This window comes from Ptychodera flava, chromosome 12 (assembly GCF_041260155.1).
Source record: "Ptychodera flava strain L36383 chromosome 12, AS_Pfla_20210202, whole genome shotgun sequence".
NCBI lineage: Eukaryota > Metazoa > Hemichordata > Enteropneusta > Ptychoderidae > Ptychodera > Ptychodera flava.
This window is the reverse complement of record NC_091939.1, coordinates 19,919,516-19,931,630: the sequence shown is the minus strand read 5'-3', so window position 1 is coordinate 19,931,630 and position 12,115 is coordinate 19,919,516. Positions and strand designations below refer to the sequence as shown.

General features: G+C 37.4%; 1 protein-coding gene across 1 annotated transcript in view; it reads right to left on the bottom strand.

Moving 5' to 3' along the window:
• LOC139145328 (protein phosphatase Slingshot homolog 1-like) overlaps window positions 1–12,103 on the bottom strand; it is a 61,396-nt gene extending 49,293 nt beyond the window's left edge. Inside the window, exon 1 of the mRNA XM_070716424.1 lies at window positions 11,724–12,103. Within this exon, the coding sequence (XP_070572525.1) occupies window positions 11,724–11,786 (63 nt within the window). The 5' untranslated portion in view covers window positions 11,787–12,103. The remainder of the gene's footprint in view (window positions 1–11,723) is intronic.
• Window positions 12,104–12,115: the final 12 nt, after the last annotated feature.

Sequence of the window (12,115 nt, the reverse complement as noted above, 5' to 3'; positions counted from 1 at the left end):
CCATTGTATGACTCTTAATAGGACTGAAGATGCAATCAGAATGGGGAACTATATCAAAAATATTTTATGGGAAAATTTAAGTTTATAATCCCTCTAATAAACTTTTTTTAATCCAAATTTCTTTAATTCATCACCACTCTGAAAACTTTTCCTGCTGAGGAAAATGAGAAAAATCATAGTCTTGCTTTAAATGACGAAAAGTTTACATCCCCTCCCCTGAACTCCCCACTCCTCGATGACATCTAATGTTACCACAGAAATGAACCACAAATTTTCTGAATTCATACCACCAAATTGTCCAATGAGATAAGAAACCATGAGCAGTAGGCCTATTTACTCAAGACTGTACGAGGCCATAAAATTATCATGGTCATTAATATCATATGCATCCTTCATGAGATATGACTGGAGCTTGGATGCATGTAAATATCACCATATAAAAAGGTGCCAGTCTTGTGTAGGTTTAAGGAAATATCACCCAAGCTGTCACAGTTATACAATCCAAACCCCTTTTTAAAAGGCAAAAACCAGCTGTCATAACATAAGGTGTGCAAATATTGAATTCAATCACATTTTTTTCATCTCAACCGCTACCAATTCAAAAGTGAATGCATTAATCTAAACACTTACCACCTAGAAATAGAATCCATTCTAATTTTACATTCAGAACTCAATTTTTTTCTTTGCATATAGATGAAAAACTCAAGAGAAAGCAGGAACAAAACCTACCAAGTCCATATAGCCTCCAAGCTTGCATCTTGGTACTCATATCTATTTCAGTTATAGACGGTAGAGGAAACAAAATTTTATGTAAATTTCAAAAAAAAGCTGTCATGTATCTTGATTTTCAAATACAAAACAACTTCAGCATCATCCATCCACCCTGAACTCCCTTGTATTAAGGTAATATGCACCTCGAAAGTGAAAGACTTAAACTTTTGCTCTAACTTTCCTCAAGGAATCTTTCAATCATTCTCTTTCAAAATAGGGGGTCACCGTGCAAATTTTTGCACTAGAGAAACAAATTACCCAAGATTTACCGATATGAGAAATTCAAATGGCCGCCATCCTGTGTTAACTCTATGGAGAAAAATAAAAATTTTTGAATTTCGAAAAACTAAGCCAGTAAAAGTTTTCTTTCACCAAGAGCTTTAAAATGAACCCCCACATGTGGTATATCAGAAGAGAACTGTAAAAGTTTGAGAGTTCCAATGTCTGTCCCCGAGGTGCGTTCTACCTTAAACCAAACTGTTTAGACCACCTAGCTGATAGTTCCTGAACTGTAAGGCCACCTAGCAGCTCAGTCATGAATAACATTGCATAATGAGGGAGATAAAACAACAATAACTGTTCATTGACGCGATTATCTTAGTGAGAATTTCTGCAAGTTGCAATTCTCTCCTTCCTGATGTTCAAAATCTCTAGTTCTCAGTCATTTTATTCACGGGAAGTGTTAATTCTTAAATATGATAAATGCTACATTGGTACGGAAGCAGACAGCGATGACACTGTTCCTCACACAGATTTATAAAACTAATGTGACAGGTTGTATGTCAAAGTTGCAAGACCTGGTCATGATTGAATATGAGACCGTTGTTTCACTTTTAAGTTGTTCACTTTTTCCTAGCTAAAATAAAGAAAAACAGTTATTTTTTTCAGCTAGCATCCTTCACAGCCTTTAATACTTCACTGTGACCTCTGCTTCTCAAAATAGAGGTTTGACCTGAAAAAGTCAGTACTCCAGATGTAACCTGACAGGTCTCTTTATAGAATAATACGAAATTAACAACACAACATCAACCTGTGACGGAGTGACTATGATGCAACCCACTAGTTTTGCACTGGCATTTTATTAGAAAAGCATGGCACGCAGTCAAAGTGTCCAATGTTAGTTTGAATTTAATACAACCACACCTGTCAGTACAGCAATCTGCAGGGAAATTTCAGTTTGATCGATTGGGTGAAATGTTTAACACAAATAACACTATACATTCATGGATAACTGCAGATACGATTGATACAGCTATCGATCATATTATGTGCATGACACACCTCCAACTTCCTCAATCAATAACATTGGTCGGGTAAACTTTAAAGTTCATGGTACAAGATAATCATCCTACAATGATGTATGGCTATAACGGTATATGTATGTATGGTACATATCACAACAGTATATGTATGTACGTGACGAGAATGGCAGCAAGACAAGATGAAAACACTTGACTCTGTCAATTACTTTATCCTTACAAGTTGTGTATACTTGAGTGATATGCCGCCATAAATTTATATAATACACATGTGACTCTCATACAGTTGACATCATACTAAGATTATACCTTGTACTGTTGTAGTAAAACACTTTGTTGTGTACTGTTTCTGCCTGGCCAAGCATGCCAGCATTAAAAATGTTCAAATGCCTTTCGACTGAATTCTGTCCTCTTATTTTCAAGATTTTGCTCCTCTACCCAGCAAGTACAAGATATAAACTTGTAGGGTATCTCCCCTTGCTGTGGGATGAACTTTGTCATGATCTGTCTGAAAACAAATAAAGTATACTTTGAGCATGAGTGTGAAACTAGCCGATCCTTTTGCCATGTCAGTATACCGGGCGTAACAACTGTCAACTTTCAATATTCAGGTAATAAGAGTACAGAGGTTTATGCACGTCATAAATCATACGGGGAGATTTCAGACATGACCTTTAACCTCTGCTAAAACTATACCCTTCATGATGAGCTACAACATGATTTATAACTGCTATACTTCCAAACGTACATTATAAAGTTCTAACGGGTTCAGGATTTGGGGTTTGAACACATGAACAGTTGCATAAAATCTTAACGTTAGAATATTGCTTTGTGACTGTCCTGGGTACACACACTTCAAGGCATTAAAATTCAAGGACTTTCCAGCAGGTGCAGACCCTGCTCAGAAAATGTTCTTTCATGACTTTCATTGATGTACATATATTTCATATTCCACTTTTTACAAGACTGAACAGAAAACCACTCATATACCGTATACCAGTATTATTTTGGGCAGGATTGCGGGCATTGTGACATTGAATACATGTACAGTGTAGCAAGTAATAATGGTGGCAATATTGTTTTGTTTGTTTGTTTGCTGCTTTCCTATGTTTTCCTTTGTTCACTTTGTGAGAAATTCAGTCTCTTTGCTAGTCATGTAAACACTGAAGACACCTATGGTTTGATAATATACTGCTAAAATGTAATCTTAGTTAATCACTATAATTTTACAAAATATGAATACAAGCATACTTAATGACTATAATTTGACAAATTTATACAAGTCAATGGTACACTACAACAAATATACAATCAAAACCAAGCATAACTTATCACTCGTAATACACAGTGCACTTTTTCAAAACTAGGATTTTCGTCCATCACTTTACATACATATTTCAGTCCACCTGCATTATTAGTCCTTGGCATGGCACAATGCCATAGTTGAAACAAAAGATACTATGACAGTAACATCTCTGGCAGACACCAATACAGGTATTCACACAAATTGTTTTTTCACCGATGAATGGTCCTGAACAGGTGACCCTTGACCCTTCTGGCGTATGTACACACCCTTCACGTTGTTTTCACATTATCTCTGTAGTGGGGCACTGAAATGATTGAATGAACAGCTACAGAATCTCTGCTCCACACCCCGTTCCACACCCACTGTGATGACTTCTAAAGATAACAAGTCATCGTTGATGACACAGTCCCCACTTGTTAATGGGTATTTTGATTACAGGTCCTCAGAGAGGATAGAGTCCTCTTCATTAGGTCTGTGATAAAAATACTTTTGAATGAATTCGCTTGATACATGTCTGAGTTATGGTTCAGGACATGAAAAAAATCGTGACAAAATGGTCGCACAGTGGCAGGGCTCGAACTTAACTTTTTACCTACTTGCCCTGCGGGCAAGTTTCCAGAAATTTTACTTGCCTGATGAACAAACTTACTTGCCCGATTTTTTTTGTCTGTTTACATTGTTTGGGCAGCTAGAGATCACGAAGACCAAGCAATCTCAAAATGTGGCCGACAGCATCATATCAATGCAAGTTCTGTTTTGTCTGTATTGATAATCGTGTTAATTTTACGATCCATTTGTGTTTGTCTTCGTGATCTCTGCCCACTCGTCCACCAATATTCTAGTGAAGGATTGGGGTCATATAGCTGAAGGGGTGGCCCATCAATTGATATTCGCATCAGCAAATCTCTTTTCCTGGAGTTTTGAAACTTCCGTTGTCGTTTCCTTTCATATACATATCGCACTTCTGCTTCTTCACTTAACTTTCCACTGAACTCGATGCTGCGATCGCGCCATTAGCTTTATCACCGTCGATTTCTGAGTGGCCAGCCAGTTGAACCTGTACTGTATCCCCTGACACAGATCCTGTTCCGGAATCTGTGACTTTATCTGGCGTAGATTTCAAAAATATACATGAAAACAGGGTGCTTTGCTTCGCTATGATGTAAAGTCTGCGTTGTCTCAGTCAGGTCACCACGTGCAAAGTGGCTGTTGATATTACTGACCAACACCCCCTGGGAGTCACTAGCGACAAACAAGTGCAAGTAATACGTTAATGAATTAGACTTCCCGAGGGAGGAAAGACAACAACTGGATAATCACTTGCTGAATGTTGACGTCAGCTTGTCGGTTGTGATACCCGCTTCAGTTACTTGAAACTCAATAACAACGAACATTGTTCCACAGAGTTTCTTGAGTTTTTTTTCCCAGAACATGTTAATTTGATCAAAGTCTATCACTTGCCCGACCGGGCAAGTGTAATTTATTTTTACCAGCCCGATGTCAGGTTTTAGTTGCCCCGGGCAAGCGGGCAACCGTTAAGTTCGAGCCCTGAGTGGCCATATTGGATCGCATCAAAAAACAAATTGATGTGCATAGCTATGACATTGGTCGATGTCCTTGTACCAACTTTGAATAAAATCGGTTGAAACATGCGGATATGCCTGAGAAATGGCTCTGTACATGAAAAAATCGTAATAAAATGGCCGCCTGGTGGCCATATTGGATCGTATCACAAAACAGATTGACGTGCATATGTATGACATAGGTCAATGTCCTTGTACCAACTTTGAATAAAATCGGTTGAAACGTGCCTGAGTTATGGCTCTGTACATGAAAAAATCGTAATAAAATGGCCGCCTAGCGGCCATTTTGGATCGTATCACAAAACAGATTGACGTGCATATCTATGACATTGGTCAATGTCCTTGTACCAACTTTGAATAAAATCGGTTGGAACATGTCTGAGTAATGGCTCTGTACATGAAAAAATCGTAATAAAATGCCGCACAGCGGCCATTTTGGATAGTATCACAAAACAAATTGACGTGCATATCTATGACGATGGTCAATGTCCTTGTACCAACTTTGAATGAAATCGATTGGAACATGCCTGAGTTATGGCTCTGTACATGAAAAAATCGTAATAAAATGGCCGCCTGGCGGCCATATTGGATCGTATCACAAAACAAATGACGTGCATCTGTATGACATATGAAGTAATCCTTGTACCAAGTTTGAATGAAATCGCTCCAGGCATCTCTGAGATATCTGCGTGAATGGACGGATGGTCGCACGCACGCACGCATGCACGCACGGACATGACCAAACCTATAAGTCGGCCTGTTTTTTTCATGCTTACTGGAAAAACTGATATGTAAAAACATAACAGTGTCTTACGTACAGCCGGAAAAGTGACATTTATTATCTGTTGGATGCACAGTTGTGAAAGGAGTTATGTTATCACTCTCGTTATGCCGGATGTTGGCTCTACTTTTGCATGTAAACATTCCTGATTTGCTTTTTTATGACTGGAGCTGGAACTTATGAGATAGAAAAAAATGACTATAAAATAAAAACCACATCTTTGCATCATTTTGTAAGAGACTTCATTCACAATTTTTTGGGCCTAATATTCAACTCTAACTTACTTTCAATAAAATCAGTTTCCGAATCAGCACTTGTTCATTATTGTCCAAGTGTGTAGTTGTAACTATCAGCTGAAGTGATCACCATGCAAAAGTCAAACAGTTTGCAGACTGAATGAATACTATTGATATTATAGTTTTATTTCCAGGAAAATTAAACTGTCAAAAAAGGTGCAGCCAGAATATCTTTTTTTATCAAACTTTATGAACTCAGGTTATCTCCTATGCACTTGGTTACTTATCTAAACAACTTCATAACAGCTTTACTCTCTTCCTTTCTCAAATATGAAAACTATGTACTTCCGTTATTATGGTAACTATAAATTTTGACACTTTTTGTATCTGTTGTCTATCTTATCTGGACAGATATGAGATGTCAAAGTTAAGCTTTAATACTCCCAGTCTCATGACGCGTTTTGCATTATGTCAGCACTTTATAAGATCTCTCTTTAAATAGCACAGGCTTTAAATATCAGAATATCAACTTACATCAACAGCCAAACGACACAAAGACCTAGCTAACATAACAGATTCCTCTCCAACATATTGTTTACTATAACACTAAATACATGTAGCTAAATTCAATGTTCAACTTCGATAGGTAAAAATAGGTGCTATTTCAACATTATTTCTGATAAAGGAAAAATTTTCTGTTTTCAAAAATCGTCTTTACAAAAGTCCATTGTGAAAGTCACAAAACATTTCATTATAAAATTATTCTACTATTTTTAAAAGTTCTAGGAAACTTCCAGTGAATACTCATTGTTCTGTACACACATACATTCATCCACACTTGAAAAAGGTACATTCTGTAATAGCCCTGCGTACGGTCTGTGTGTTCCCGGCGTTATACGGCCTCCACCACAGCCCTGCAACGGTTCATGAGATGACTGGCGACAATGCGGTCCAGATCTGGACCGCAACGAAAAGACTCTTTTTTGGCCGAAATTCTGCTCTATCGGGCAAAATCCTTTCCCTGACTACCATTACCTCCTAACCGACCCCAGAAAAGATGCGATTAACTTCTCCTAAAGTCCAAAACCGCTCGTTTCTGAAACATATACGTACTCGACAAGTTGTTTACCCATGGAGATCGCCATTTTGAATCTCGCCAGTTATCTCTATGGACCCTTGCAGGGCTGTGGTGGAGGCCGTATAACGCCGGGAACACACAGACCTGTACGCAGGGCTAATTCTGTGAGTGTTTTAACTTCTGTACAGTCCAATCACTACACACTGACTGAATTGTATATTCTATTTATAGAATTTTCAAATATTAATCTGTGTGCAGTTCTAACATATTCATCATAATATCTCACTGTACACCTTTGTAAGGCTGACAATTACACATGTACTGTATTACACACACCTTTCCTTGTGGGCCACACCCTCCTTTGACTTCACAGTCAGGTACATAACAATGTCCAGATAACAAAGCCAACCACGTAAACAACACACTGTTGTCTGCCGACATGAAAGTGGGTCACAGAGAAAAGTAGGCACATTCCACACATTCACGTTATGCTCAACCAAGGCGGTCACAAACTCAGAGCTGCTCTTGAGGGCTTCCTCCCAAATTCCTGCATGTACATGAAAGCATAACACCATACTGCACAATACAGCAAAACCTTTCTGCGACCGGAAATATCGGCTTTCCCTCAACTGTTTCTGAAACCCTAGGAACACTCCTAGCCAGCTCATGATATGTATCAGCTTCCCTCTCTCACTTGTTCCAAAGATATTTACACAGAAAACACAGATGCCACATTCACAGACACCCATTCCAAAGCCATTCTTCAGTACACAGAACTTCTCACTTCTGAAAAAACTTCCAAGGGAATGTTTGATCCCTTTTATACAATGATCATGTGTATAATATTTTTTAAACTAACACATTTAAATTGTTAATGCACATGTTACAATATTTGAGACCTTCAACTCTTCCTCTTTTGGTCACCTTCAGCGGACAAAACTACAAAGCTGAATGTCACCTACTTCCGCTTATAATTATATAACCACACTTTAGCTTTTCTGTCTATCATATATAAAATAATGCACATATCACTTAAGCTTTTCTGTCTACCACATAGAAAATAATGCAGATATGTAACACAGCTGTTCCTTGCTTTGGAATTCCCTTTATCCATTCATCACATTTCAACCATTGCCAAGCCAACCATATATGAAAATATAATTCATGGTTCATTGTCCACAGGCAAAATTCCCTACTGATTCATATCTGAGTTAACTATTCTTGTAAACGTTAGGATCACAAAAATTTGAAGAATCGGTCAAACAGTTGTTTATTCAGGTTCGATTGTAGACATTTCAAATTGGCACTCAGTAAATCTCAGCGAAGATTCAATATGTGTGTATAGCAAAATTCATGTTTACCTTATCATATATTCACATCAGGTACGTGACCTGCAGACGAATAGCAAGCGATGCTTCAAAGAAATATGGCTAAAATGTGTACTCAGACTAATTTTGACAAGCTTTGTCAGTGAAAATCATGTATAAATAACCTATCAAAAGTTGCGATGGATGTTTCTGTCAAGACACATGTTCTTCATGGTTTGTACACCGGTTACCAAATACCTCTATCTTCCTAGCAACAGAAGCTTTTCTGGAATGTCATAGTTCAGCATTGTATTTAAATCAAACGGAACTTGTTCAAATGTATTTTTCAGCAAGTATATAACACATATACATTATAACATGTCATATTTATTATAGATAGCTTGAGAAGGAAATAGCCCTTTGAAAAAATGTATTACTGCTAAAAATAGCATAATATGACTTTAATGCAAAGCAGTAATGTGAATTTTCAAATCAGGTGTCTTGTTTTAATGAGATTTGCGATAGTATTGATTGGAGTGATTGCGAAATAATTGCTGAAGGGGCTAATACGACTGGTAATTGTATCATCACCAATGAAAATCTTGTACTGAAATTATGATTGGTGAAAGGATTTACCATTAATAAAGTCAATAGATCCTGTTTATACAATGCACATATCAGAGCCTTATGAAGTCACCTTGTCGGAGCATGAACCCTACCTTGACAAATGTAGGAACCTGGTTAGTGGTACAGCATTTTATGATCAAATTCAAGTAATGTAATAATTGTCTTCAATTCACCATTTCTACAACTTTCTCATGTACACTTCTTAATTTAATTGAAATAAAAAAAAATTGTTTGATAGATCTATTACAGTTGAATGCATTTCCCTTTCTGTCAAGTTGTCACATTGTTTGTCGATCATATCAGCGCTGCAATCACAGCAACACTAACTTTTATCGATACTGACAAACCGACAATTACACATCTACCTAATTGCTGACATGTCTGTACAATATTTGTTTTTATTGAATTTTCTACTGCAACATTTCATTTCAAGGGTGTTGGGCTTATTAATATGGCGAGAAACTACTCGTTTGACCTTTTGCTTGTTCCATACTCAATATGTCAAGCAGGAAGCTTGATATCATATCTGCACAGCCTGCAAGGACATCAATACATTTTTTCATCTACTTTGAATTAATAAACCTTTGAGTGCTGTAATTTTTCCACCAAAATTTCAGTTTAACATTTTACAAATTCTTATGAATTTTTCTGTTTTTTTTTTATACACTGTAGCTTTGGACCAAATGGACACAACTTTTCATTGGCTACAATTTTTGACCAAAATGATCTTATGTCTTGATCTGAAAAATATTGCCGTTACATTCTATAAAGGCAACAAACATTGCCTTTTGCACTCAAAGGGTTAATGACGGTGTCTGGTGTCTTTTTTTTTGTGACTGTAAGTCACATTCTGACCTGACAGCAATGCAATTCCTTTGTTCCTTTTGTAATTATTCAATTTTACAAGTTATATACGCAGTTTCAGTGATAAATGTAATGGTGAGGAAGCAGGACCAAATGTTCACACTTCCATATGGATGCATGTTCTGTACCACGTATAACTTTTTATTGCCATGCAAATGTTCCCTTTTACTTCTACATTTTTATGACAGAGAGAGTTCAGGCAAGTTCCTCAAATCACAAAACCTTCACTGTTTACTGCCAATTTTTTTATCTTTCCCTTCACACTTTCATCCTGTTCTTCAATACCAACAATATTCAACTTATTATATATCATCAGTAAATAATAGATAACAACTCGATGCCCTGTACACGACAGAGGTATCTAAAATGCAATCAACGGAATCTCACGCCCACCTTCCTATGCTGTCTGTCAGTAAAAAGATATGACCTGACATGGTGCCAACCATAAAGGATACACCTATGAATTTCTGTACCAGACTTATTACATTACCCTTTCAGTGAACATGCATCAATTTCAATATCAACAGTCAGCTTTCCTATATTTTTGCAAAAACATTCTTAGTCACTATGAGCATAGACCCTCGAGAAATGCTGTCAAATTTCTTGCTACATTACGTAATGTTGGGAATTCAATATTTTTATCATAAAGTGAGTTGACTACAACAAAAGGGACTTGGATTTATATGTAAACATCTATGTATATCAGGTTTGTGGTTATCATGATGACAACAATGACTTAACCCTTTCACCCCCAGTTCCCTGTACACAGGTCCAACTTTACCATAGAAAACAATGGATTTGGGACAAACCATGGTGGTGAAAGAGTTAAGGTAGGGACTGTTATGGGTTGAATTTGGTTGAATTTTGTATAATGGGAAGTTGCCTGCCTTTTTACAAAGATGCCAAATTAATCAACATTTGATATGATTTCTGAATAGAGACATTAGGCCATGCTTTGGTTAGCTGCTTTTCACTGCAAGCTGTTATGTGTATCTGTGACCACTTTTGAAGATTGTTCCAAAATAATATGTGAAATCATTATTTAAAAAAGAAAAAGGTTCTAACGTTAGACCATGATCAAGTCTACTTGTACTATCTCATTCATTGCCGTTACTTTGACATCACCTGTGCATCGATAATGACTCATCCAGTTAAGTCCCACCTGACTGAAAATGTAAAGTGATACATTTACAAGAAGCAAGCCACTTGAGCAGATGGGAGTGCCCGGGTAATCTTTAAATTTCAAAATCAAGGAAACATCCAGAATCAATTCAATTTTACTAACAATGTGTTTCAATTTGAACTTAACGAGAAATTATCAAATATGAACACTACTATGTGCAAGGCTATGTGCACAATTTAATCACCTATTACAGTAAGCGTATTGACACCTCTGCATCAACATCTATCGTCATCGCATTCGCAAGCGGTTTCTCATCTGTACGTAATGGAATCAGTGCGCACTTGACTTCACACCGTAAGAAAGTACAAATATCCATAAAACCCTGACTTTGGATGCAGCTTGGATAAAATTATACATTGTTTGCATCATTTTCTCTTTTTATTTCTATTGGGCGTATTGTGCAGGAAGGACAGGAACTTTGAGGAAGTGACAGTGTGTCCTGAGAGAGAGTCCCAGGCCAGGCAGGAGCCAGGGCCCTGCCCTGGGCTGTGATTTTTCTTTGTCACGATCGACATCGTGTAAAAACTCACATCATTCACGATACTGTCATTCTGTTCATACCTGACCACCTCACCAGTGTCTTAGTACTCAGTGTTTAAGTGGGTTCAACGATCGACTGTTGTCGAGCTTACGAGTTTCCTTGCTTCTTGGTATTCCCTGACGCCCCCAACCTTACAATTATTTAGGGAAGTCTGAAAATTTAAAAACTCAGTGTATACTGTACTCACCGAAATGTTGGAGCTAGAACTGTTGCTCGAGCTTGGGGAACGCTGTACAGTCACTAGAGCCATACTCGACGCGTGTTTTTATTTTTACTCTTCGTACACGCAAGGGTCATGCGAGATCCACCGCTACATGTCGGAAATGAGTCACGGCGCCTCGAACTTACAAATCTACATCCTCGCTTCGGCCATCTTGAAAGTTTTCTGCTAAGCGAACGATAAGGAAGCGTCTAAGTTATTACATTTATACAGTTTTTCACTGGTTCGATAGGTTTCGTTAAAACGGTATTTGACCATTCGTATTAATCGGAACAAATAAATATCAAAATTTTCATGTCAATATTTGGTGTAAATAGTTTCAACTCACAAATTCTTAAATTATTTGTACGTATTAATTA